Here is a 26,654-nt window from a genome sequence, read left to right on the forward strand (position 1 = left end):
ACAAATAGACATTTTATCAACTGGAATGTCGGATTTTGTTTTCTTGTCTAAAATCTTGTTTCCTTTTATTTCCCTGCCCACAGTTGTAGATGATGTAAATTGTGCGCTCTGTGATAGCCCAGGGGACCTGCTGGACCAGCTCTTCTGCACCAGTTGTGGTCAGCATTACCACGGGATATGCCTGGATATGGCCGTGACCCCTCTAAGGAGGGCAGGATGGCAGTGCCCTGAGTGCAAAATCTGCCAGACGTGCAAGTGAGTCACCCCCCTCCCCCAGCCTAAATAATGTATCTAAGTCTGATTTTTTTTTTTTCTTCTGCTATCTAGCTTTTTGTTCACATTTTTGTCTTAGTAATTTTCAATATAGCTACCAGGCTTTGTGCTTACTGTTGGTTTGTTTACCGGTGGGGTTTGTGAGGAGCTAACTGCACGTTGTACCCTGAAGCTCAGTCTTCTGACCTCTGACCTTTTTTAGACAGCACAGGAGCTTAACCAGGCCCGTTTGCCTGTAGCTTTCTGTTTCAAATTTACATATAAACATTAATGCCTTATACCCTAGCATTTCTGCATAGCATGATGAGATGGTGTTCTTGATTTATTTTCACATAATGCAAATATCAAATCCATTTGCAATGATGTTACTGAATTAAGACTGAATTCCACTTCAGTAGTTAAAAAAAGATATTTGTTCAAAGTAAGGATCAACAATTTGTCAAAGAATACTTTGTTTTCTTTCTACCTGGATTCAAAAATCAGACTACAGTGGGTGCTCATCTTCAAACTGAAGAACCATTAAAAAATACTTAATTTAAGAAACCTCTGAACTTAGATATTTTTGACCCTTTAACATAAAATCCTTGGTAGCATTTTGTTCTGTACGTGCAGTATATTAAAGTATTTTGCTGTTTGGTTTCTTACAACCTTTTTCTGTGCTTGTAGGAACCCAGGAGAGGACACTAAAATGCTGGTGTGTGACATGTGTGACAAAGGCTACCATACCTTCTGTCTGCAACCTGCTATAGACTCTCTGCCCACCAATGGCTGGAGATGTAAGGTAGGAAAGAAGTAATATGGTGGATAGATTGTTACAGATGCCGTTTTGGCGCCAAATTAAATGTACTATATTCACTAGTATTGGGGTGGCTGGTTGTCTTGGTTCCAGGCACCAATCTCTTGATATAAGAATTTTGTGAAAAATCAGTGGAGGATTTGAATGGGGAAATTTACTTCTACTTTTACATATTTTTTTTTACATTTGTGACAAGAAATTCATTTCAGGTGTGTGTGGATTTTTTTCTTCAAGTTCACTTTTTTTTCTTCAAGTTCTCATCACATTCTACAAGCTCTCCTATTTTGCAACATATCTACCTTCATACAACAAATCGCTTCAAAGAATCACTGTAAAATTGGATAACACATTTGTGTCTTCACTCTGCCATAAATGTCTATCACCCCTAAAAAATATGACTATTGGTGGTGTGTTTTGTACTTCCTGTGGTAAAGAAATGACTCACACCAGCCATTCTTTTTAGGCTTCAGTTTAGCCTCAGCGCTGTAAGAGCGTCTATTCTTTATGTGTGTGCATGTTCATCACACGCATCCCTCGCTGCAGCTCAGCTCCTCATTGCTCGGCAGGCCAAATGGTGTGCTTGTCATGAATGCGGCTGGTTTGTTAACCCCAGTTTGTTAACCGCAGTTTAGTGGGGCACAGCACCAGAGTGCTGAAAGGTCTTCATACTCGGCCTCTCTATCTGACTCATCACTGGAGAAAACCCACCCACTTGCTCCTCTGAGGCGCTTGCCACCAACCCCCTGTCCCAACTCACACGGTGGTTTTGGCGTGGGTGCAGATGTCTTGCTGCAGTTCATAAAAAAAATAAAAAAAAAAGAATGAAAGCTTGGTCATGTTTGAGTGGCTGGGTTGTTTTTTTCACTGAAAAGTGAATCCTGCAGAGAGAAACTTTAAATGAACAAGAAATATGACTATATGACTATGACTACTAAAACGGACCAGACCATCAGTTTGTTGAATTTCTACCAGCATTTATCCTCTGATGTTCTGATGAGTTTGCTTCACTTTGAAGTAATGCATAAGCCCTATTGATGAGGTTAATATGAGTATGTTTGGTCCAAAGTAGTTTTCCAATATATCTGTATAAACATAGATTTAATTTTTGTTTGAAGTTAAAGATGTTTACAAATACATTTGTAGCAATCATAGCTCAGGGCAAATATTATTGTTTCCTCCAATTGTCTTATAAAATCTTGTATGTGAAAGAACTGTCTACAGTTGTGACATGAAGACTGATGACCGAAATGCTCAACTCCAAATGCTGCTTTGAAAAACAGCAGCAATCAAGAGGCCTGCCACTGAAATGAAAGCCAAATGAACATGTTTTTAACCCAAAGCAGCTCTGCCATGCTGGTGCACGCTGTCAGTGTGGATATCTCATCAAAAACACTGGCTGCCATTTATTTGCTTGTGCCACTCTGGCTCTGGTGCTCACAGCACTGTGTTCAACCAAACGGTTCCAGTGCTTTATGAAGAGCAGCAGGACTTTAGTCAGCTTGCAAAGCTGTGCTCCATGTTTGGATTAATAGCAACCTGCTTTGATTTGAAGTCGGCCATTTGTAACACTACTTGGCAGTTTGTTGCACTCAGTAATGCAGCTATGTAGCCAGAACTCGATTAATATGATGCCAGTGTTTGATTTTTTATTCTAAAAAAGTCTTAATTAGATTCAATACTCAAACATTTGTACTGCTTAACATAAATTGAGTGGTATTTGTAAAAACAGGTATGTGTAAATGATTCTTCTGATTATCAAATTGCCTTGCAAATCAATTTCATAAAGGTCTATAAACACTGATGTTATTTATTAGTCATATGTCTCTGTTCTGCCTCATACATTTCGCTGGAACACCAAAGACATGCTGATTGGTGGTCTGGACAGCTATCATACCTACTTCCTTTTTCTCTCAATGCTCCACTGTAAAGCAGAAACCTTGTATTTGAAGTGAATGAATATCAATGTTACGTCACTAAATAACTCCTTTGCTCCTCAGAACTGCAGAGTGTGCATCCAATGTGGAACACGAAGCAGCAGGCAGTGGCACCACACAAGCCTCCTGTGTGAGAACTGCGTCCAAAACCAGGACCCTTCTCTGTGCTGTCCCACATGTGCCTGCATTCTGGACCCTGAGCATCACAAAGACTTACTCTTCTGCCACACTTGTAAAAGGTAAGGAACATTTGTTATTATCATGAATACTTGAAATCTTTCTCTATTTCATTCATGTGGCAAATGTGTCTCCTGGTAACCCTAAGGAAACACAAGGAGAATCATGATAAACAATGATAAATATGTCACATTTAAGGATTTCAAAGAGCTCAAGCAATCCCTTAAAATTCCTGTGCACTTCTTTCAGATGGCTTCACCTGGAGTGCGAGCGTCAGAACTCAGGCCAAGTAGAAATCCACCCTCGAGAGGACTATGTTTGTTCCAACTGCAGGTCTCCTGCTGCAGAGCAGCCGCTACAAGCAGAGGATATGGACACCGGCCCAGAGCTCAGCCCTCAGCCAGCCTCCATGCACACAGACTCTGAGACTGGCCTACAGCTGGCTAAAAAGCACACGGACCTAGAACCTGGCACTCAGCTGCCTCCTGAAATGCACAAGGACCCCAAACCGGAATTACTCGCTGTTCCATTGCACTCAGATCCAGAGCCTGTTCAGGCTACCGTCCAGGAGGAGAAGCTGGCCACGTCAGCCCAGAAGCCTGGTGGGTCTTTGTTCCAAAAGGGTTAGATTATACACAGGGAGTTATCTGCTCTGATCTCTTTCCTTGTGTTATCTTGAAGTCTTAATTTTCTTTTATACTCAAGTGCCCCTCCAGAGAATCCAATCTGTTTTATCAGCATATTAATCACATCTTCTTATAGCAAGAACGCGCCAAGAATGTTACTCTTTTGATTATACAAAATCATACACATGGGGACCAGGTTATAAGATTGAAAATGAAAGGGAATCTTTGTAGTTCCGGGTCCATTCATTCAGCCTCCAGCCATGCATAAGCAGTAGAAAGCTTTGGCCAAGCAACACAAAAAATGGGCTGTAATGTCAGCACTGATGAAGTTTTGAAAGTCGTAGTTGTTGCAGATGAAAGGACTTTGAGTTGTTTGGACTCAGACCAGAGAGAAGCACTCCCTCTTTTATTTGGAGGATTTTCTGAGGACTCCCCAATAACCAGATGGTGTCCTACAAGCGGCAGATTAAAGCCACTCCTTTCTCTTTGTAACTTTTGTCTTCAGAAAATTAAAAGTACTTTGTTTCTCCCTCCTGTCTCCTGGGGAGGTAGTGTGTGCTGTCAGTATAAAAAGAAGAGGAAGTTAATACTTTGAGCAGTTCTTAAAGTGTCACTTCAGTGCAAAGCTTCATGAAACTACATAAGAGTTTGGGCAGATTGGCAAGAGGCAGGCATTGCCATTAGAGATGGCTGCCAGTGCTTCATGTATACCAGCTTTACATTTGACATGCTTTTCATCTTTGTTGTCCTCAGGCGTGGTGGGAGAGTTTGCTCAGGCACTGTGATGATGTCTGATATCTGTCATATAGCTGTGTGCCTGCATGCAACAAGCAGGTGTGCAACGCTAATTCAAAGCAAGCCGTTTCTGTCACATGGGTACAAAGTGGGATTCATAATTTCAGTTATGCCCATTCAATTCAGGGACCTCTATGCAATATATATATGTATACATTTTAAAGGTATGAAGGAACCTCCATTTAATGATGCTATTTTTCTGTTGGTTACTTTATACATTTATAAGTATATACTGTATAGGGAGGCGCCCATGTGCAGAGACTATCGTCCTCCAAGTGGGCAGCCTGGGTTCCAATCCCACCTGTGTTTCCTTTCCCATATGTCATTCCCCACTCTCCCTGGATTCCTTCACTATCTATTGTCCTATCAAATAAAAGCCCCTATAAGCACAGTGAATGGATAGCCTCTTGTAAGAGCTAAAACACTGAGATAAAAATGTTTGTAGGCTGTGCCAGGTTAAACTGGCATATGGATAGGAGCTACATTTATTTCGGGCATGTGGATGTTAACCTTCCATGAGGAACAAAGGCTGGTGGTGGTAGTCGGTTAGTATGAATTGTAATTTTCATTAAACTGACTAGGAAATAAGTCGCTAGGAGCATCCCTAGTTAAATCTCCATTGCCTGTCATTGACGTTAACTGTTTCATATGTCAGTACTGTACATACAGAGAGGAGCTGTTTCTGCTCTCTTCATTTTCCCTGATATTCACAGAAGTCTTTGTCTCAGGACATCATGACTCAAAAGACCAATTAAAACTAATACCCAATATCATTCAATTCCCTGTAATCGCTTAAGTTTTGTCCCATAGATAGAGGAGTAAGACATCTAAGGCATCATGTTTTGGTTGTAGTTTAAAAGTTCTATGTCTTTTACTCAATTGGGCAGTGGATTACAGCCATGTGAACAGTGACGGCTATCCTGACAATCTTTGATAAAAATACACTTTGCAAAAAGGCCTTGTTAATTCACTCTAAACCACTTAATGGAAATGCAACCAAGAATATATCCTTTTCTGCCTAAAATGTTCTTGGCAACTGAATGGAAACACGGCTTGTGTTTTGCAAGCGCTACCAAAACTTGAATGTTTAATGATGCTTGTATCTGTTCGTATGAAGCTCAAGGCTGCATCTCCACTCGGGCCAGCAATAGATCTGGTGTATCAGTGGAAATAACGGTGAGCTGGGGATGCGAGTGGTAGCTGCCCACTCTGTCTAGACAGCAGACTCCACTGGCAGGAGAAACTGGATAGGAGCAGCATGATGGTGATGTTATTAGATCCCCTGTTTGCAAACCTGCCTGGGAGCTACGCTGGCTCATTCATGAGTGCTCTCACAGCTTGCTAGCACTGCTCACTGTACACATGGGCTCTCATTTTTTTACTAGCTGTATCCTGCGGTCATCAACTTCTTCATCATTGGATTCAACTGGAAATGCAAGGCTTCCCCTTCAGAGGTTTCGTAGACACGTGGGAGCGTACATGTGTTCTGTGTATTGATTTAAGAAAGGATTGAGGGGGTTTATGTTAAGCACCTGGAAATTTAGACATGTTTCTGAATTGTGTCTACCCACTGGAAGACATCAAAAGGGATTTTAGATGATTTACCTCTTAAATAAGATGAGACATTGTTACATATTATCTAATTGTTTTCTTTGCATTTTACCATTGGGACTAGGGGTGATCACAAATCTCAGGGTTCAGAATGAATCAGTTCTATTCCTTAGCTAGCCTTGACTCAAACCATGAAATTTAACAGCACTACAAATCTGTATCTCCAGGCATCTTAGTAATGCATTGCTTCCATATAAATCGCTACAATAATGATACAAGCAGTCAGATTAACCCGAATTCCCTTTAGAGACACGCACTCCATATATTCTGATTACAACAGTCTGTAATAAGAAAAGCTCCATTATTTCAATAACAGTAATTGTTATCCCTCGATCTTTGAAACACAAGTTTGCTGTAATCTACAAAAAACGTCTTTTCACAAGAGCTTTGACAATGTTGAACATGTAACATAATGCACACCGTTCATTTGGCAGATGTTTGTGCTCGTGCAGCGTGTTGAGGAAGTCAGACAAAGCAACAAATGAGGAGCATGCGTTTAGGGACTGTATCTAAAAATGTGCCCTGTAACGTAGTTTGTTTGGCTGAGTTTACAACAACAAACTACAGTAAGCTGCACTGTAGCATGTCTAATATTACGTTTCTGATTGTTGTTACACACAATGGTCATCTAATACTTGCATACATGGATTAACCGTGATCTGTTTCACCACTTATGTTACCCGAGTAAAAGGAGGAAATTTATTTTGAAACTCTACTGAAATAAGTGAAGATATTGCATGCATTTTTTGAATCATGTCTATGCTGCCAACCTCCTACACTTTTAATTAAAAACATTAACCCGAGCTTTTTAGCACCCACCAGGATTCTCCGGCACTCAGGGTTTAACAGCAGGCTATCTGTGACTCAACTGACAGATGCACTTGGATCCGTTCTGTGACTGCAAGTGAGACCCAAATTTAGTCCTCTGCTGCATTAATGAAAGCCGTGTACTTATCTCACCCGTCACCTCATTCACTGTAGGAGATATAGGAAGCTGAGGGTTGATATGAATGAGTATGTGTGTTCAGCTTGGTCAATAGTTGAAGGCTTGAGATGGTTGGAGGGCCATCTCCTAATTGACTTTCTGGCATCGGCACCGGATGAGCACCTGCAAGCTGCACAGTCATGAGCCCGGAGCACACAGACCCTGGGATGTTGGTTGTCATGGTTACTCCCTTCCCTGGCAGAGATGCTTAGCAGGTGCATGTGTGTGTCAGGATCAGTGTGACATGGGAACTTGTGGATTGAAATGGGGGTGCCTCGTTAAGACTAGGCTATCTGTACGGTCAGAGGCCCTCTGGCAGTGTATTGGCTCAGTGTGTGGATGCCTGATAGCCAGGAATGACTAGTTCTATTCATAGCAGACTAGTCAAATGCACTGATGTCTTTATTCCAGAAAAGAGTAGAGTAGGAGACACTACAAAACCTAGTGGGAAAGAGAGTAATAGACACTAGATGGATACTATAATGTATCCTATGAGAAAGATTTTTTTTTTTCTTTTGATGCATTTTTACTACTTTTTACTCGGCCCAGAGCCACCGATTGTTAATATTAACACTTATTAGAGGTGGGGTAACAAATTGATACAGTATAGTATTGCAATATTTTGTGTTTACTAATGCAAATACAAAATACAAAATTAAATTTTCTCTAAATACTTGGTGATCTATAACTCATGCTTAATGTGTTAAATTTGATGTTAAAAAGGGTTATTGCCTAGCTTCACATTGTGTCACTGAAAAACACACTGGTTTTACTAAAAGCAGAATCTCTATGAATAAGGAAATCCTATCATAGTAAAAACTTGTGTTTTCATTTTTCATCATTTGATTTGAAATAATCGGTCAATTGAATGGATGCAAGCATAATAGTTTCAGTTCTCTCTGTTGTTTTTATCGCTGTGCATTAGTGTTCTTAATTTATTCACTCATCCGGCTTTCTTAATACTCTTTAAAATCTATTCAGACTCTTAGCTCTTATTATAAATGTAATGCATTAGTATACTTGTTCACTTCAACTTTTTGATCATGACTCTTCTTTCTTTTAGAAGTCTCTGTGGAAGCTGATGTCGAAATGAAGGTTACTGAATTGTCTGTCATCAAAATCCAAACTGAATTCAATCCAGGTTTGTTGGCACATCGTATTTATTTAGTACCTAATCTGCATGTTGTAGCTTCTGATTGAGTTTTTCACTGCATAGTATTATTTGAAAACATTGTTTAAGTTAGCATACAAAAGACCATTAGCATGATATCTGCCCTACAATTCCACATGACGTTTAGATTTATGACATCATTTTATTTGAATGCTGTTGTGAAACTTGAAAACATAAAAATAACAAATTTTGTAATTATTTTTTTAAAACCGTGATCATGCAAGGAATCATTAATGATGTGCATGATACAAATATATTCAAATATGTTATTTTGACCACTCTGTATTTCCTCCTACAGAAACTAAAGCAGCAGCCAGAGTCCAACCTACAGAGAGTCCTGAGCCATCGGGGACTTCCAACCAGGAGTCTGATTCTTGTCCAGCCCTGCTCTCTATGGAGGCACTACAGACACAGGATACCACTTTACATATTAAGCCAGCAAAGACAGAGGCCTGTCCTGAGCAGGGCATGGCCAACCCCTGCACAAAGGATTTAAAGGCCATCATCTCAACCACCAAAGAACCAAGTACTGCATCAGTACCTTTCATGGACCAACCAATGGAGGTCTCAATAGTCCAGCCTTCAAGTATGGATGTAGTCAGGGCTTCTCTCTTGGAAACTGCTCCAAAGGAACCTAACAAGGAGAGGAGTGAGGTTATTTTTCACAGGAACCTGGCAGAGACTGTTAAGCCCTCAGCCTCTCATACATCTGAGGACATGTACACTATTCTGGAGAGCAAGCCTAATCTCTCGCTTTCCAGCCTGCCTTCAGAGGAGAAACCAATGAAATCATGTGTGGAAAGGTTGGCAGAAATGGTTTCTTCTCCTTGCCACCTCTCCCCTCTTGCCCGCGGGACCTCTCCCAGAGAGCCACCTCAGACCCAGATCCTACCTTCACTGGGTGACCACAGCAGTCTAATACCCACCACCACACTTATACCACTCACCCCTAAGATTGGAATGGGAAAGCCAGCCATCACCAAGAGGAAGTTTTCTCCTGGGAGGCCACGAGTCAAACAGGTAGGAACCGTGATACCCTTTCACAAAAGACCAATGATTTGTTTCATGTCCCAGGCTGCGACAGTGAAACATACCCCTTCAGTGAAGGCTATTGATTTGTTACTTATCATTGCTGATGTGTGTGTCCCTGTGTCCTGTGGGGCTCTGCTCAACAAAGGTAGAACAGAGTATGTCTTTGTAGCATGTGGTTGGTTGATACAGCTCATACTGTTAGGGATATTTTTCGGTTGTGTGTACAAAATCAAATTCGGTCAAGTTATAACTGGTACACTGAGCTATCAAATCAGGGAAACAGAATAAAGACTGATGTGTTCTCTCAACTCTCTGAGCCCTCGTCCCGATAGTGCATCACATGATTAGTTAGCAAAACTAAAAGTATTATTTTTTCCACATGGCATTACTTTTTTATGGCGAAAACACCTTTTACAGAGTCCTAACCATATTTCACCTCAGAAGCATTTTCATCCATCACTCTGTCCATTTCATGTCCATGTTACAACCCTTGCCCATCTTGCTTTCCTGTAGAGGAAGACTATTTATCAAGTCAAAATGAAGGGTGATCATTACCATGTCCTCATCATCTTTGTGACACAATGGACTACAGTAGGTCCCTAGTGACTGTGGAAAACGTTTAATCTTCTAATATTGGTATCCCAGTGTTGTGTTATGTAGACATATGAATTACAATAGAAGAGACAATGAATGTAGACTCTCTCAGAAAAATAATGTGAATAACACCCATGGCTATAATCTATTATGAATGATGCTAGTGAGAGAGGACTAATTAAGTTTGCAAAGTGTGTTTCTCCCCAGATATATCCAATCTTTTAAGTAAATATGATATGGCTAAAACATTTTTTTTTTTTTTTTAAATACAAGGCCTGGGGAAATCTATTCTCAACATTTAAATGCTGCTCCTCTGCAGCCCAGCATGCTCTTGTCAGATGGGCTCATGTGCTGCCTTGCTTATGCAATACGCCCCTTTTTGTCAACATGCCAAACATACACTGTCATGGCGAGAGATTGCAGGGGCCTCTTTCCTGCTGTATGTACCATGATGCTCTGGCAAATTATGCTGTGTGAAATGCAACTAACACAATTGTGCTCTCTAGTTTTGCTGTTTGAAAGATTTATCAGGAACATGCCTCTTAAACTGCATGAAAAACACTTTGGATTGGCTTAATACTGAATTTGCAGTAATACCTATCCTGTTTGTAGTTTGGCACATCTGATGCTTTCTAATACCAGATCTTTGCATATGTGAATGTGTATTTAGTAGCTCCCTCATGGCTACATTAGAAACTCACTACATCTCTCTAACATCTTTCTTTGTATGTTTTGTTTCTTCGCTGGCTTTGTTTTTAAGTTGCTGCATTTTGTCGCCCTCCTCCCTCCCTCTCTCTCACTCTCTCACCAACCCCCCTTTACCTTAGGGTGCATGGAGTCCCTATAGCAGTGTGAGCTCCCCCTTGTCCTGGTCGCCAGACCAGCCAGAGGGGTGGGACGTCCCAAAGACCAGGCAGTCCTCTGGCAGTCCCGGCTGGAGCATCAGAGTGGTAAATAAAGTGGCTCTGCAGAGACAGCAGGGCAGCAGCTGCCCTCTGTTAGCCCTCTGTTTACCCCCATGACGCACACTGCCCCAGTGGTCCCAGTGTCAATGTGATGTATAACGTAGCTTACACCAGCTATTCCCACTGACTTCAGTGAGCTAAACATAAGACCTCATGAAGTGAGATTGAAATATACTGGTATTAACTAGATTTGCTGGCTTTGTAGTAGAAATGAGAGATCAGGTCAATCACACAGTCTACAAAAATATATAGATTAACATCTCTTCTAATAAATGAACGAGTTCTTTTGTCAGCCATGCTCTGCTCTGCTCTGCTCCCTTCCTTTTGCTCTCATTCAAAGCGGTTGAGGTACTTTTCGTTCTTCGTCTTTGATTCTGAACTAAATGAAAAGTCTGTGGCAGTTGGTTGCCATGGTGACACCTATTAGTCTTAGTAAAGCTGGGTGAGGGTTAATTTGAATGCTGTGGCAGGGGTCCAGTCCAGGTAAAACACCATCGTACAGTTTGTCTGTGTGCAGGCATAGTGGAGGGGGTAAGGGCTGTGATTTGGGATCAGTGTCAAATAGGGGTAAATGGGAAGGGATGTGGGGGCAGGTGCTGCGCGGTTCATTAGAGCTCGACAGTCCAAATAAGGGGGAAAGCCTACTGCAGGAAATGTGCAAAGGCCACTGTGAAAGTCGCATTGCAAGAACAACAGGCCTTTTCCAGACTCACTTTCTGGCAGTCTTCCATTTACCATTTAAAATGTCAAGAATCTGGCTCATCATTTTTTTCCCCGTATTTGTATTTTAATGCTTTGCATTACTGCCAATGTATCAATGTAAGATTTTATGGAAAACAGACCAAAACCTTTTAATCTTTTCAGTAGAAATTGTAATCAAGGGTGATGATGATATCAGTGATTTTAAAAAGTCAGCAGGATGTTTTTTTTTTCTGTTTGAGAAAACGCCCTATGCATGAACAGTGTGTAATTACAGTCCAAGATTTGGCATTTTATTTACAACGGCACAGTTAACAAAACTTAAAAAAAAAACATTTGAGTTCCTGACAGGAGTTGTTAATTTGAATATGGTCTGTAAATTGGACTTCCAAATGCATTTTTCTATCTTTGCAAATGAACTCCATAGATTCTCTTTTCTGTAGACATACTGTATTTAACTGATTCTGTCTTTTCACTGCTTCACCTCAAAATTGTTTCTAATGTCTTCTTGACAGAACAGTCATTATTATAATTAGTATTAGGAGTAACATAAGGAATTATAATGTGTTTTATTGTATTATATAACAATTTGAAGATAGTAATATAAGTCCTTTCCCACACATGTTCACATATGACTTTAAACAGCGTACCTTACTTTCCTCCATTTTTTTAAATCCACACACACACGCACGAGGTGGCTGCCTAGTTATAGTCTGTGAGGGAACACCGTTGTCAGACAGATGCCTCCGCTATTCACTGCACACCTGCACCTTGTGTTGAAGAGAGGGAGGAAAAGCGAGACGGTGCACAAGTGATCCAGACTTATGTGGCTCATACTGATGCGACGTTTCCGACCAGTCTGTCCTGTACTCAAGCATGCAACCTGTGTCAAACGGGCATTGTAAACATGATTGTAAATGGATGAATTTATGCAGTATATTCATGCATTATGAGAGCAAGACTGGGAATTGAATATTTTGTGCACGACTCCTGCAGTCCTGCGCTGAAATTCAGGGCCTGCAAACACACACACACACAATTATATATACATGCAGATCAAGTCATAGGGTACCCTGCAGCAAAGTTTGTCTTTACTCGCAAATCTTTCTTTACTCTGAGCAAAATATGAATTGAATGATTCAGTGTGTACAAGCGAGAATCAAGCTTTTGAAAACAATGGTGGTTACGTCCGACAATGACACTTTTTAAGACGGGGAATTTTCATTGTGCTGGATTTCTTTCCCAACAGCATTTTCTGATTTTATTTTTATTTATTTTTTCTCACCTCCACAGGGTCGAGGCTCTGGCTTCACTGGAAGGAGGAGGCCCAGAGGGGCTGGTCTGTCAGGTAGAGCTGGACGTGGCAGGGCCAGAGGCAAGAATGGGGCGAGTCCCAACATCAACCCCGGGGTATGTGCCGTCAGCTGGATGACAGCTAAATATTACACTGTATGCAAAGCACTGTTTGGTTTGTCTCCAGCTAAGCCATGGGTGTCGTATTTCAGCACCATTAATGTTAAATAAAGATAAGATAATATATACTTTATTCATCCCAGCAGGGAAATTTAGGTGTTCCAGCAGCCAGCATGCATACAAACACACAACACAACACATATATACATACATATCCCACCCATACAAAAAACATGAGCCCACAATACATAGCCAGGATAAAAAAGTGGTATGGATGGTCCATGTGCATAAGTAGCTGTTATTCATAGATAACAGTACAAAATAAATATATAAATAAATAATGTATTTTTTGTACAACATGTATTTATAAATAAATAGAGTTAAAACATTTTTTTAGATTAGTTTTACTGTAAAAATGGCACATATGAGGACCCCTTTATCAAACAGAAAGTTAAGAATAACAGGTAATATTTTTAGATAGTGAAATCTTTAATATGGTTATCCTAGTTTTTTTAGTACTAACTCTTTAATGTCATCGTTCTGTTACATTCTAATTACTGTGATTTTGACCTCTTTTACAGATCATCTCTATAGAAACACCGTACCAGGTCAAGGAGGAAGAGGAGAATGCCATGCACAACACAGTGGTCATATTTTCAAGCAATGACAGTTTCACGTTAAAACAGGTGTTTGTTCATTTAAATCTTAAGAGGTTTTTTTTTTTTAAACTTGGGTCCTCATCTGTGAATATCTCCATTCAGTCCGGCACAAAATTAAATCTGTGCTCAGAGACCTCTCCCACTGGAGATCATTAATTCTTGTGGAGTTACTGCCAACTGACTGCAGGATACACAGTCAATTATATAATGCAGGACTGTATTGAAATTTTATTGTTTCTTGTTTTTCTGCCTTCAAAATCATGTTCCTGTACTGAATTAAATTCTGCAAACAAGCAACTGATAGTCACTGATATTCTCAGGATGTAGAGGCAGCGGTGATAGTGATTTAAAGACTTTTTTTAAAAGGAAAATGTACAAGTGCATTTCTTTATGTTCTAATAATCAGCTGTACTTTTGGAAAGAGCGCAACAAAAATGGAACTCTATATTTATGATTTCAAAATCTGAACTAAACTGTCCAAGCAAATTGGGTAACTCATGATGTCTCATGTTCTATTCAGGACATGTGCGTGGTGTGTGGGAGTTTTGGCCTCGGTGCAGAAGGACGTCTTTTGGCTTGTGCTCAGTGCGGCCAGTGCTACCATCCATTCTGTGTTGGAATAAAGGTACCTTTACCCCCACCGTTTTAAAATACACACAGCAGAAATAACATTCCCTCCTGTACATAAACTAAATGTCTCATTGTAATTTCCAAAGATTACCAAGGTGGTCCTGAGTAAAGGCTGGCGATGTCTGGAGTGCACGGTTTGCGAGGCCTGCGGCCAGGCCACAGATCCTGGTCGCTTGCTGCTGTGTGACGACTGTGACATCAGCTATCACACCTACTGCCTGGACCCTCCCCTGCAGAATGTGCCCAAGGACAGCTGGAAGTGTAAATGGTGAGTAACTCTATGATGACCTCAACTAAAGGTGCTTATCACAGGCATGCATCAAGGATGGGATACTTTCCCCAACTCCAGAGTTTTCTTGCAGATGCATAAAACAAAACTAGTAATCTGAGTCATGTCATACAAAATAACATATTAAATATGCATAGGCTACTTGTATACTGTCTACAGAGAGCCTTTACAAATTCCACAGTGCTAAAATATAGCTGAAACAGGGGTTAGTAAATGTATCAAAATTATGTTACCAGGTGCCATATACACACTGAAAGTGGAAGAAGAGATTATCATGTAACATTGCCTTATACCTGTTAAATGTGATTGAAAAAAAGTGTTTGGCATCTAGCATGAACCCCCCCCCCCCCACACACACACACACACACACACACACATCCCTGATATATAATTTAGATTAGCCTTAAGGTATGAAACATTTGTACATGTTGAACACTGTGTTTTTTGTTTTTATTGTGAGCAGAAGACAACTAACCATCTTCTACATATTCCATACTAATTAATAGGTTACTTAGAAATGGTTACTTACCAGTAGTTCCTTAGCAGTAAAAATAAATAAATAATTAAGTTAAACGCAGGGGGGCTCTCAATCAAAACAATGACAAAAGATGACGTCGAGGCTCGGGGAATCATGGGAGGGATTCTCTCTGCTACCCCCGCTCCTCCCCCCCAGTGAAAACGAACACCGTGTTGATCGTAGTCAATACGAACGGGCGAAACCGACCTGAGAAAGAGAATATGTTTACCGACGATGTATCTGAGTATGATTTACATGACGTTTTTTATCACAGCAGCACATACAGTAACAGTAGCATTTCAGCAGCAGCTCCCGCTAGCTTATGCTGCGGTCTTTGACGTAACGCAAATTGGCAATGATAAACATTGGTGTCTGTCATGACGGCTGCCGACAAGACACGGACCGTTACAACTGTAAAATTACGGATTTCTCTGACTTTGATAACTGTTGGAAATATTTGACATAATGCAAGTACTTAACAATAAAATATATATCATATGAATTTAGTCAGTTTTTACTGTTTTTTTCTACATATTATACCTTTAAGAGAACATCTAAAATAATTTAATGAAGTTTGGAACCTTGTTATCTAATTTCCATTGGTGCTGATGTTTTAACCTTTGTTACTCTAGATTTTTTTTATCATGTGCAAATAAACCAAACTTGTGTAAAATTCCTCTAAAATGAAGAGGAAATCATTTCCTGTTTTCAGTCATTTTGCAGCCCACTTAATCAGGGCTAATTCTTTTTGAAGTTACCTGGGTAGAATGACCTCTGTCCTCCCTGTCTCCTGCAGGTGTGTGTCCTGTACCCAGTGTGGTGCCACTACCCCAGGCCTAAGGTGTGAGTGGCAGAATAATTACACCCAGTGTGCCCCCTGTGCCAGCCTTGCATCATGCCCCATCTGCCTGGTGGACTACAGCGAAGGCACCACAATTCTGCAGTGCCGCCAATGTGACAGGTGTGCAGTGTTTCTACACAACCTGTCAGCTCAGGAGAACTGGTCTCTGTCTTTTTTTTTTTTTTACATAATTGGCCCTATCTAAAGCTTCTCTCCTGTCTGTAGATGGTTCCATGCTACTTGTCAGGGCCTCCATTCAGAGGAAGATGTGGAAAAAGCTGCAGACAGCAGCTTTGACTGCACAATGTGCCGAACTTTCAAAACCACTAAAGGTGGGAGCACAGTTATTTCTCTTAGTATCTTAATATGTTTCATCCTGCTGTTTCTGCTGTTATTGAAATTGCTTTTTTGTGCCCTGTACTGCTGCAGTTGTGACCAAGGCCAGAGACACCATTGAGCCTGTAGTTATGACGCAGATTGTCACAAAGGCGAGAGAAATGGGTAAATTCAGAACTGTAAAATGGATGGATTATGAATACCAACAGAGAAAAATTTTCTTTCAATAAGACGGTGATTGATTTGACTGTATACAGTATATGCTCATATATTTTGCTCTTTTTAGATTTGTCAAGGACTTATACACAGGATGGAGTTTGCTTGACAGAGTCGGGGCTTTGCCAGTTGCAGAGCTTGTCAGCCACGGCATCACGGCGCAGGAAACAAAAACCCAAGCTCAAGCTGAAGATCATTAACCAGAACAGTGTGGCAGTGCTACAGGCTCCTGTAGACCCCCACTTAGAGCTCCCTCGTGATGAAGACATGGAGGACAACAGAGGTACTTGTCCTGTTGCACAAGCTCCCTCTTTCATCTCGAGTTGTTAATAAGAGGTTTCCAGTTCAGTAGTGACTTTGACATCAGTGTTGTATTATTTGTTTGGGTGTAAATGTTTATTATTATTTTATTATAAGATTTGGAAAAGATCAGCTTGAAGTGTTTTGGTTTAAAATGTTTAAAATCAGTTTGATTTAAAGTAGTTACAACCACTGGTAGCTTCTTCTGTGCTTTACTAAAGTAATCAATTGCTTTTTTTTTAATCCCTACAGAATATTTTATACAAGTCTTGCTTCATAAAATCAATCACTGATCAATTAAAAAAGACTGACAAGATGCAGATGATCTACATAAAGAAGTCCTTAGCAGTAGAAATTTAATTTAATGGCTTCGGATCCTTAATAAAGGTCCTCATGGACCTTTATTTAAAGCTGAAATTATGTAAAATTAGTGTTTAAAAAAAGAAAAGAAGTCCAACTGGAAATGAATTTTTGTTAGTTATACAACAGCTTCACTTGATTTCCATCCGGCTAATGTCCTTCTAGTGAGGGGAGTTCAGATCAAATTGACCTGTGTGCTGTGTCGAGGGGCCTGGCCAGGGTGTTCTCTGCACCAGGGCTGTCGCTCGTCATCAATGCTCTCTCCTTCTTGCAGAGGCGGAGCTCCTAGATTGTGAGGCGAAGTCTGACTCGAGCCTGGAGCGAGAGCCAGCAGAAGACGACTCCAAAGGGGCCGACGGCGGCAAGAAGAGGAAGAGGAAACCGTACCGGCCGGGTAGGGCACCTGATTGAAGGAGACAGCTCCTCTGATGCGTAAAATGGTGCAGTACATGCCCGACGCTGTAGCTGTAGCAAAGCACTGCCATCTCTAGGCCTCTGATGTACTGAGGGCTCTGTCTAGTGTTTCTGAGCCTTCATGCTGAATGCAGTGGACAATTAATAGAACCTTGAACTCGAACTCAATATTCCTCAAATCTTTTCATCTCTATTATTGCCTGAAAAATAGTTTATTTTTGTGTGTGAAAATATGCAGTGTCTCTTTACAAATAGATTAATACATTTTCCTTTTTAGGAATTGGTGGGTTTATGGTCCGCCAGAGAAGCCGGCCGGGTCAAGGTCCAGGAAAGGCCAAACGATCTCTCTGTCGAAAAGATTCCTCTGGATCTGTGTCAGAGATCCCCATTGGAAAAGATGAGGGTGAGTAAGCCATTTACAAACACACATTTCTATAGTTTATAGTTACATTGTCCCCTTATCTGTCAATTTATTTATTATGCGGTGTAATTTCTTTCTTCCGTGTAGGTTGGTCGGAGACTCTGCCTGACACACCGGTGGACGAGGTGCCGCCTGGACCAGAGGTGCCAGAAAAAATAAAGAAACGCTACCGGAAGAAGAAAACAAAACTGGAGGAAGCTTTTCCCACCTACCTCCAGGTTTGTCAGCCATGAGAGAAAAACACTTGCATGTTTGACATGAACACTAAACCGAACAGGCTCAAAAGGTGACATCGTTATACATAACCGTAGTGCTAATGTTTAATATACATATGTTGTGTAGCACCTTATAACCACTCTGGGAGTATTATAACAGTGAATCAATGTGTTAAAAAAGTATTATTATTATTTTAGAACTCTTTCTATTTTTGGTGCGAGAATGTCTCTAAATAACCTGCTTTTATAATTATCAGCATTTGATTGATTTTATTTGATAAATTTTGCCAGCAAAGGCACCATATTTCAAAGATTACAAATGGAGGAAGGCACATTCCGAACAAGAGAAAATATTGTATTTGTGAAACCGCTTTTTTAGGCCTAGTCCACATGTAGGCTGGTATTTTTGAAAACGTAGGCTTCCCTCCACCATTTAAAAAAAAAAAAAGAATTCCGTCCACACACGGCAAGTTCTCAAACGTCTTTGTCCACATGAAATTGCAAACGCATTGTAACAGCCGTCATGAGCATGCTGAGTCAAAAACAATGTCCTTGACATGGGAACACTTTCTCACAATTCCTCTGCAACGACCATTTCATTGACAAAGTTATCCACTCAGCCGCCTCTGCTCATCGACATAGTGGGAGAGCAGCTGTGTATGTGTAATCTTGTAAAAAGTCCAGTTAGCAACATTAATACCAGCACTAGTTTAGTTACGTCTGCCATTGCACTCATCTCATATAAACAAAAGTGACAGCTTAGCACAGTGACACCACATGGAGGGGAAAAAAACAGAGAGTGACGTTACAAGCCCAAAACTCTTTTTCCCCCGTCTACACGTGAACCCCTTAAACAGAGTTTTTCTGAAAATCTTCACCGTGGAAGGAGTTTTCCAAAAAGTGCATTTTCAGTGACTTAAAACTAGGTCTTAGTTCATTTTTTTTTTATTGTTATACAAGCAACCAATATATTTTGTCTGGTCTTGTCATGCCAAATCTTCATAAAATGCTTTTTCATTCTACCCATGGGAAGGTTTGGAAACCCAAGTACATTGCATTGCAACCACTCTCAGAGCTTTGGTGTGCGGAGGCCCTTCTGTGAGCTTTTTGAAAAAGATACAGCCTACAGGATGTCACTGTGGAGGATACTCGTCTGTGATCACGCTCTTTAAATGCTTTCTGTCTGGGTTGTGAATTGACATACAAGAGCGTAACCAGAGATGACTTCAAGGTCCCTTGTCTCCAGCTGGTATCTCAGTGTCACCTTCTGTTGGCAAAAACATGGACCTATGATGTACATTTAGCCGCCCACAGCTGTCAGTGCTGCTCTTTATCTCATCACAGTAAAGGGATTTTCAGTATAACCTAAAGGTTCAACACAGTGAAGCACATTTCATTAATTATTGAAATAGCAACACGGTGAGCTTTTAATGTCTTGGTGCAACAGGGAGCTGCAGTTGCATGTCGTTGATGATAGTAGATGACTTGTGGGAATAAGTGGTTGTGGGAGGTTGGTGCTGAGAAAAGTGAGGTCAGCTGCAATGACAGTTGGTCTCAAAGCTGCTCTGTTTCACCTCTGTCACGTTTCATGGGACTTCAATGGAAATGATGTAAAGAAAGGTAAGCTGACAGGTCCTGGAGGGGGGAAAAAAAAGGTCATCCCAGAGATTTACAAGTTCTTTGTGTCGTCATCTTCAGGAGGCTTTCTTTGGAAAGGATCTACTGGACAAAAGCAAGCAGAGCAGGCAGCAGGGGGTCGAGTCAGGTTTAATGGAAGAAGGGCAAAACCAAGTAGAGAGAAGGCATCCCACTACCAGCTTCCTGGACCACTCATCAGATCCTCTGCTCAGCGCTTCAACATCAGCGCTCCCCAACAGATCACCAGCAGCACGTACGTACATACAATACTTCAGATCTTCAGGACAATGGATGTAATTATTCATTGATTTAAAGAAATGCCTTGGACTACATGGTACAGATAAGCACTTTCAGAGAAACCGTGTAAGTGTAAGAAAGGCCTGACAAACCGGGGTATCATTCATTTTTATTTTGACGCATTGCAATATAGTTTATCTCATACATTCTCTCTGTTTTGTACAAACATGTACATCATCAGAACACATGTCAGAATCCCTTTTCAGCCATTAATCCAAGATAAAGACAGAGTCAAAGGTTAATCTCTGGCCAGTTGTGTTTACAGACATATTTGTGGTAATGCAGCGCCATTTACAATACTGCTACATAGAAGCGTTATAAATTAATATGATATTCTGCACACAAGAAGAAAGTTTTCTTTTTCTGTTCTCTCTGCAAGCTACTTCTCTCTTGACTGCCCTCTCACTCTCTATTTCCTGCTCCCCGAACTCTTTCTCTAAACATTTGTTGCACTCTTACTTTGATTTAACATGTTGATGATGTTGCAGAGTTAAACCTAAGAAAGAAACCCAGCTTCATTCACACTTCTTTGGTGTTTAATTTCTATGATTTTTAAATATTAAACGTACCATCTGGACTCAATTAAGCAGATTTCTAGATATTTGGCACAGCGATAGATGTTTGTCAACACATCACTCACCATCATCTATGATTGGTAAAAAGTGAAAAAAAAAAACTAGAATCAGAGATGCTTTGGTTGAATATTGGTATCAGCCATTATCGACCCCTTTGACAAATATCTGTCAATGCACCGATGTCATATCTGGAGTTAATCGTTGGGGTTGCAACAATTTAATGTTGGCAAGATAGTGTACCTAACTGCTGATTTACAGAAGAGGTTTTTCTATCAGCAGAAGAAGATGTTTCCTGTTAACTCTGGTTTGATTTCTTTGTGAAATGTGAAAGAAATTGTCAGCAGTGTGGGAATCTTTACCATTTCTGGGAAAAATCAGTGGCATGCAGTTTATAGGACTTGTTCCAGTGATATTTCAAGAGGAGGGACTATTAACAACAATTTAAATAAGTAATGAAAAAATCCGTAGAAATCGCCTAAATCACAGACTCACAATCGATGAATCTTGACCTTGAGCTGTTACTAATAGGTTCCGTGTATGAACTACAGAAAACCATTATGAGTGCACTGATTACTCCTTACTTTTGCAGCAGATACACTGCAGTAGAATGAAGCTGAATCATCTCAAATAAATAAAAGATTCATAAAAAGAGTCAATTTTAGGGGCTTTTCCAATTGGAAATAAATGTTATTTTTTAAAAGTTCGAAAAGAAGTGAACTCGCTGTGACCTTCAAAGTTGTAGGGTTTTTTTTTTCAAATCAAATGCCTTTTCTTTTTTTGTTCTGTTAGTATTGAACATAAAGTGGAACATTCTTAAGGAAGATTGGATGCAGCAAATATCGACTGTGCCATTTAGCCTTTTTTATGAGAGCCTGAATTTGAATTCTTTCTTTTGACTCAAATAAGCGACACAAAGCGCAGAATACTTCAGGCTTTTCATAATCAAAGGCTACATCTTAATAAATCGTCAGTGACTCAATAATCTGCCTAGATTTGAAGTGTGTTGATGTATCAGTGTTACAGTCTCTTTTTGAAATACTTCTCCAGACAAATGACCAAAAGTAGCTTTGAAACAAATGGTTCCAAATCCCATGTTCATGTTCCTCCAACATCCCCATCAATTATGATTTTGACAGTTTGGTTTTCTTCCTTTTTTTGTTTCTATCTTTTTTTTCCCTCCATCTACAGAGACGTCTGAGGAACCATTAGTTGATCTATCTGATGTTCTGAACACTGATGCAGACATCTTGGGAATGCTGGGAAAGCCGGGCAGTGACTCTGGTGCGTTTTGTATCTCACAAGCAGTCACAGTGGCAAGAAGTTTCTAATAGACACCTAGCTGTGGGTTTAAAAAGCCTTTTCCTGGTGGCTCAATAAATAGACAGCAAGTTAAATGTTTGCTTCTCACCATTTCAGTGATTATGTTTTAAAAGCACATTCTTCAACAATACTTTGAAGCCATCTTTGATTTGACCTTTTGTTTTTGTTTTGCATTGTCTAAACCGTGTTGTGCTTGTGCTGTCTTCACTGTTTTTTCACTCATTTTATCTGGTTCTGGGTTCTTGTAGGTCTTGATTTTTGCCCCTTCCAGGTTGACAGCTCACCTCCTTCTTTTGGTAAGGGTGCTATGGCCTACTAACCCCCTGCTTCAGTGCATTCTTCCTCTCTAACAGTGTGTGTCTCTGTATGAGTGTGCATGTATAAGCTGCTCATACTTAGCTTTTGTCATCTAGTTGAGATGGTTTTAACGCTCATTACTTGCTTAGTGCTTATCTAACCTATTCCACAGTACTCACATGAATGCATATGGTGTATCAGCCCTTGTTTGTGAGCCTCTTAGTCTTTTTCACACTTTATTCCCTCGAAAAAAAATAAGTGAGATAATCACAGCTGCCTAATCAAAGATGTTATCAAGATGGCAAAGAAACAAACTGTCAAGGACATCCAGGTATTCAAGAAGTGAGTGGTAAAGAATCAAGTCATTTAAAGGAAAGGAATCCTTAGTGAATGTCCTCTTAGTTCCTAAAGACTCTGAAGGTTGTTTGTTCTCACTCCTGTGACTGAAAAACAAAAAACACTGCAGCAAACACAGCCTTCATTCCTGTCAAAGCTCACTGTGTTGATGTAAAATGCCTTATGGGCTTTTTATCGCATACAGATTGTAAACTTAAAGGTCCCATATTATGCTTTTTCTGTTTTTATATGCCCTTTAGTGTGTTTACAAGTGTCCTGTGCATATTTAGGCACATCTATGTGCAAAAATTCAAAGTCCGCGGAAACGCAGCTTCTCCTATGTCCTCCTGTTAGCTGTAGCATTAGCCGCATGTAACGCTCGGTTCTAGCCCCCCTCGATAAAAATTTGTCAGTGCAGCGTCATTGTCAGTGTGAGATCACTGATCTAAGCCCATTGGCTCGTTGTGGCAAGCCCTGCTGCTCATGTTGAAATTTCTGAGAAGCGTGCTGAGCAACTGACCAATAACGACGGAGCGGATCGGCAGACCAATCAGAGCAGACTTGGCCCACGTGGGGTCTAACAGTGGGGGCTCAACAGAGTGCAGCTGACGGACTCAGAGCAGAGAGGGAGCAAGGAGGAGCAGTACATGAAAACAGACACTTTTTTCGGACTTTATCTATTGTGAACGTACAAAAGTAGATACATAGATTAAATATACGAACCCCAAAAAGGGCATAATATGGGCTCTTTAAGGTCGAAACCAATCTTTAGTCTTGTCTTCAAAAAAAAGTATGAATGAATTGGAAAGTAAAGACAACAGTAACAAAAAAGTCGCACTCATAGTTCTGTGAGAAGCATACATTTTATTTAATCTCCAAGCAGTGGGGTCACCTAGTTTCTAAAAGGATTCTATCAACACTTCAAAATGAAGCCTTGAAACCGCCATTAGCTTTTAAAGAATTTGAAAGATATTGAGTACAAAAGAGTAGCATATGCAGTATTAGAATACATAAACATTCAAGTGTTTGTGTACCTGAAGTGAAAGTTAGAATGCCTGTCCGTCTCTTAATTAAACAACACAGGAACCCTAAGGAGCTGTAATCATATACTGTTCTGTTCTGATTGCATTCCACAGGCTGTTAAGACAATAAACACCTTCTCACCTCATGTTTATATTTATGATCGTGTTCTTGGTCGGCTCTTTTGTTGGTTGCTTTGTGTTTGTGTGTTGTGCGTGCGTGCATGTGTGCATGTTATGATTTGTTTTTGTATGTCTGTGTGTGTTTCCACAGCTGGTCTGGACATTGGGAGCCTGACAGATGGTTCCCCGGTTGCGCCCCACTCTCAGGCTGGCCGGAGGACACCTCGAACCCTCCCAGAGGAGCCCCTGGACGGCATTCTCAGCCCAGAGCTGGACAAGATGGTCACTGATGGTTAGTTTGAGGGACTGAACATCCAGACACCAACAGTTATTTTATACTTTATTTGAAACATTTATACAGGATGAAAGTAATAATAAATGTGTTTTCTCTGACTTGTGTTTTTCAGAATCAATTCTAAGCAAACTTTACAAAATTCCAGGTTTGTAGTTTCAACCTTTCTTGCACAACTATATGTCTCCATCCATCATTGTCTGACACTTATAAATGGGGTTTGATTTCCTTGTTTTTGTTTTTTTAATAGCACTTGGTCTTTGTTTGACATTTTTACCAAGTTTTTATAAATGTTAGTAACATAAAGTAAACTGACCTTAATTTGGGTTTTGTATGAGCATACAGTATTGTACTCTTTCACTGTGTTGCAGAGCTGGAGGGCAAAGATGTGGAGGATCTCTTCACAGCAGTGCTGAGCCCCAGCACAAGCCACCCACCTCCCCCTCCACAGGTGCCTCACACTCGGGGTCCGGGGCACCACCCTGCCACAGCTGGCACTAGTATTTCTCACCCCAATGCAGGTACATCACCTACCATCGTTGTCAGAGAACATTTGACTTTATGTACTTCCTTTGTAATCTATGCACCGAATAACCTCTGAATTTGTGTGCAGGGAATCCCATGTTTCCAAGGATGCCAATGATTAATGGTATGATGGGACCAAACCAACGCTTCCCCACAAATACAGGAGCAGGTCCCTGCATCCCAGAGAATTTCTCCCCCCTTAACCGCATGCCTTTCACTGACAATCAAAGGTATGCAATGCAATGCCTCTGTTTCTTAAACTGTCAAACATTTGAATGCAATACCAAAACTGGTAAAACTAAAATGCTTAAAGATCATCCGTTTTCCTTTGTTCTTACAGAGATAGAAAGTTTAATCAGATGCCTAGAGAGGCAGTAGGTCAATGGACCTCACCTGCCCATGTTTCTGGCCCTACACCCCCTGGATCTCTGCCTGAGGGGGAGACTGAAGCCATGTCAAATGCCCAAAGGAGTACACTCAAGTGGGAGAAGGAGGAGACTCTTGGAGAGCTGGCCACTGTCGCGCCTGTCCTTTATACCAATGTCAATTTTCCAAACCTTAAAGAAGAATACCCAGGTTGGTAAAAAATTTCAAATCTTGTTAATCTTTTTTCCCCTTTGTTAATTTTTAACAGTCATCATTCTTGTCATTTCTACCTTTTCTCTGGATATTTTTTAGTTGTACTCACTTCACTGTGTCATTCAAACTGTGCAGAAATACCTTGTATGCGCCATTAAACTGTTGGCATGACAACTCTTTCCCTCATTCTTTCAACAGACTGGTCTACAAGGGTAAAGCAAATTGCAAAACTTTGGAGGAAAGCTAGTTCCCAAGACAGGGCCCCATATGTGGTAAGATCACCAATATTTTACAACTATTTTTAAGGCTTAAACCCTTCAAACTATCAAACATTCTCTACCAGTGTCACTGGTAGATTAGTATGCAGAAGGCAGGCTCTATTATCGCATCTGTCCTCTTTCCTCTTGCCAGTGCAAATTGAAATTCGGCCATTCACAGATGAACTAATTAACATAGGAAGCAACGCTCAGTGTTAGAACTCACTATGGTCTAAGTAATTATGTTCATTAGGAGTAATTATATCTCGCAGAGGCCTGTCTCAAAGACTAGTTTTAATACAATGAACTCTGATTCATAGTTTTCAGCAGGTTTTTAGTCATTTGTTTACTGGGAACATTTCCTACTCATGTTTTTTTTTCCATTTGATATCTAACTAAGTCATTGCCAGGCACTATGCTGCATATGTTTATTTTGGTAATTCAATTTATTAAAGACCCCCCCCCCCCCAAAAAAAAAAAAAAAAGCCCTGACACACCAAGGAGATCGTCGCCCTAGTTTTTGCGATGTGTCTGGCTCCGTCGCTACCCGTCTGCCTTTTTTCGGCCGATTTTCGTTTGACGTGGTTAGTGAGAGGATGTTCGGAGGTTTCATTTATCTCCAGCTCTCGACACAGGTTCGGGAAAGCCTCTTTAGCCTCCCGCTGTAGTATCCATGCTTTCACCCAATTAGTGCGGTTTGTCCTTATTTGTGTGCCATTTCCAACATTTTATCAGACATTCTAGACAAGCACCTAGAGTGGTGCGCGGCAGTGGTGTGAAAAATGGTCTTCTCGTATCATAACAATGCACTACCACTGCCTGCTGGCAGTTTTCCTTATTTCCTCTCTCCAATGCGCAGAACGTATGTGGTGGTTAGCCATCGACTGTAGTGTTTGCGATATGTTCAACTGCATGTTTTTGACCAAGACAAAGGCGTTGTGAGGCGACGCCACAGTCGGCATTCATCGCCACTAATTCTTTGCCGTCTGATTGGTGTGTCAGGGCCTTTAAAGCCAAGTACAAATGCCATATTTTGTTTATTGGTCCGATAAGTTCTTTTCCAGCCACACCCCTGTTGTAGGCCAGGAAACTACCTTAGTCTCAGGGTTGAAGACTTCCACACAAAA

At 40.7% G+C, this 26,654-nt stretch overlaps 1 protein-coding gene across 3 annotated transcripts in view; it reads left to right on the top strand.

The window, feature by feature from the left end:
• The window catches only part of kmt2cb (lysine (K)-specific methyltransferase 2Cb), a 67,544-nt gene that overhangs the window by 21,837 nt on the left and 19,053 nt on the right, over nucleotides 1-26,654 (top strand). For all 3 annotated transcript variants that reach the window (XM_061044732.1, XM_061044731.1, XM_061044733.1), the window contains exons 9-35: nucleotides 84-255; nucleotides 940-1,054; nucleotides 3,067-3,242; nucleotides 3,430-3,782; nucleotides 8,261-8,338; nucleotides 8,667-9,388; nucleotides 10,822-10,944; nucleotides 12,952-13,068; nucleotides 13,653-13,757; nucleotides 14,251-14,355; nucleotides 14,447-14,628; nucleotides 15,963-16,127; nucleotides 16,233-16,339; nucleotides 16,437-16,508; nucleotides 16,630-16,842; nucleotides 17,494-17,613; nucleotides 17,911-18,036; nucleotides 18,142-18,272; nucleotides 19,968-20,160; nucleotides 21,968-22,060; nucleotides 22,348-22,395; nucleotides 24,026-24,166; nucleotides 24,282-24,314; nucleotides 24,538-24,687; nucleotides 24,780-24,921; nucleotides 25,032-25,267; nucleotides 25,469-25,542. In XM_061044732.1, coding sequence (XP_060900715.1) covers nucleotides 84-255; nucleotides 940-1,054; nucleotides 3,067-3,242; nucleotides 3,430-3,782; nucleotides 8,261-8,338; nucleotides 8,667-9,388; nucleotides 10,822-10,944; nucleotides 12,952-13,068; nucleotides 13,653-13,757; nucleotides 14,251-14,355; nucleotides 14,447-14,628; nucleotides 15,963-16,127; nucleotides 16,233-16,339; nucleotides 16,437-16,508; nucleotides 16,630-16,842; nucleotides 17,494-17,613; nucleotides 17,911-18,036; nucleotides 18,142-18,272; nucleotides 19,968-20,160; nucleotides 21,968-22,060; nucleotides 22,348-22,395; nucleotides 24,026-24,166; nucleotides 24,282-24,314; nucleotides 24,538-24,687; nucleotides 24,780-24,921; nucleotides 25,032-25,267; nucleotides 25,469-25,542 — 4,292 coding nt within the window. The remainder of the gene's footprint in view (nucleotides 1-83; nucleotides 256-939; nucleotides 1,055-3,066; nucleotides 3,243-3,429; nucleotides 3,783-8,260; nucleotides 8,339-8,666; nucleotides 9,389-10,821; nucleotides 10,945-12,951; nucleotides 13,069-13,652; nucleotides 13,758-14,250; nucleotides 14,356-14,446; nucleotides 14,629-15,962; nucleotides 16,128-16,232; nucleotides 16,340-16,436; nucleotides 16,509-16,629; nucleotides 16,843-17,493; nucleotides 17,614-17,910; nucleotides 18,037-18,141; nucleotides 18,273-19,967; nucleotides 20,161-21,967; nucleotides 22,061-22,347; nucleotides 22,396-24,025; nucleotides 24,167-24,281; nucleotides 24,315-24,537; nucleotides 24,688-24,779; nucleotides 24,922-25,031; nucleotides 25,268-25,468; nucleotides 25,543-26,654) is intronic.

The sequence above is a fragment of the Labrus mixtus genome, chromosome 8 (genome assembly GCF_963584025.1).
Source record: "Labrus mixtus chromosome 8, fLabMix1.1, whole genome shotgun sequence".
Classification (NCBI taxonomy): Eukaryota; Metazoa; Chordata; class Actinopteri; order Labriformes; family Labridae; genus Labrus; species Labrus mixtus.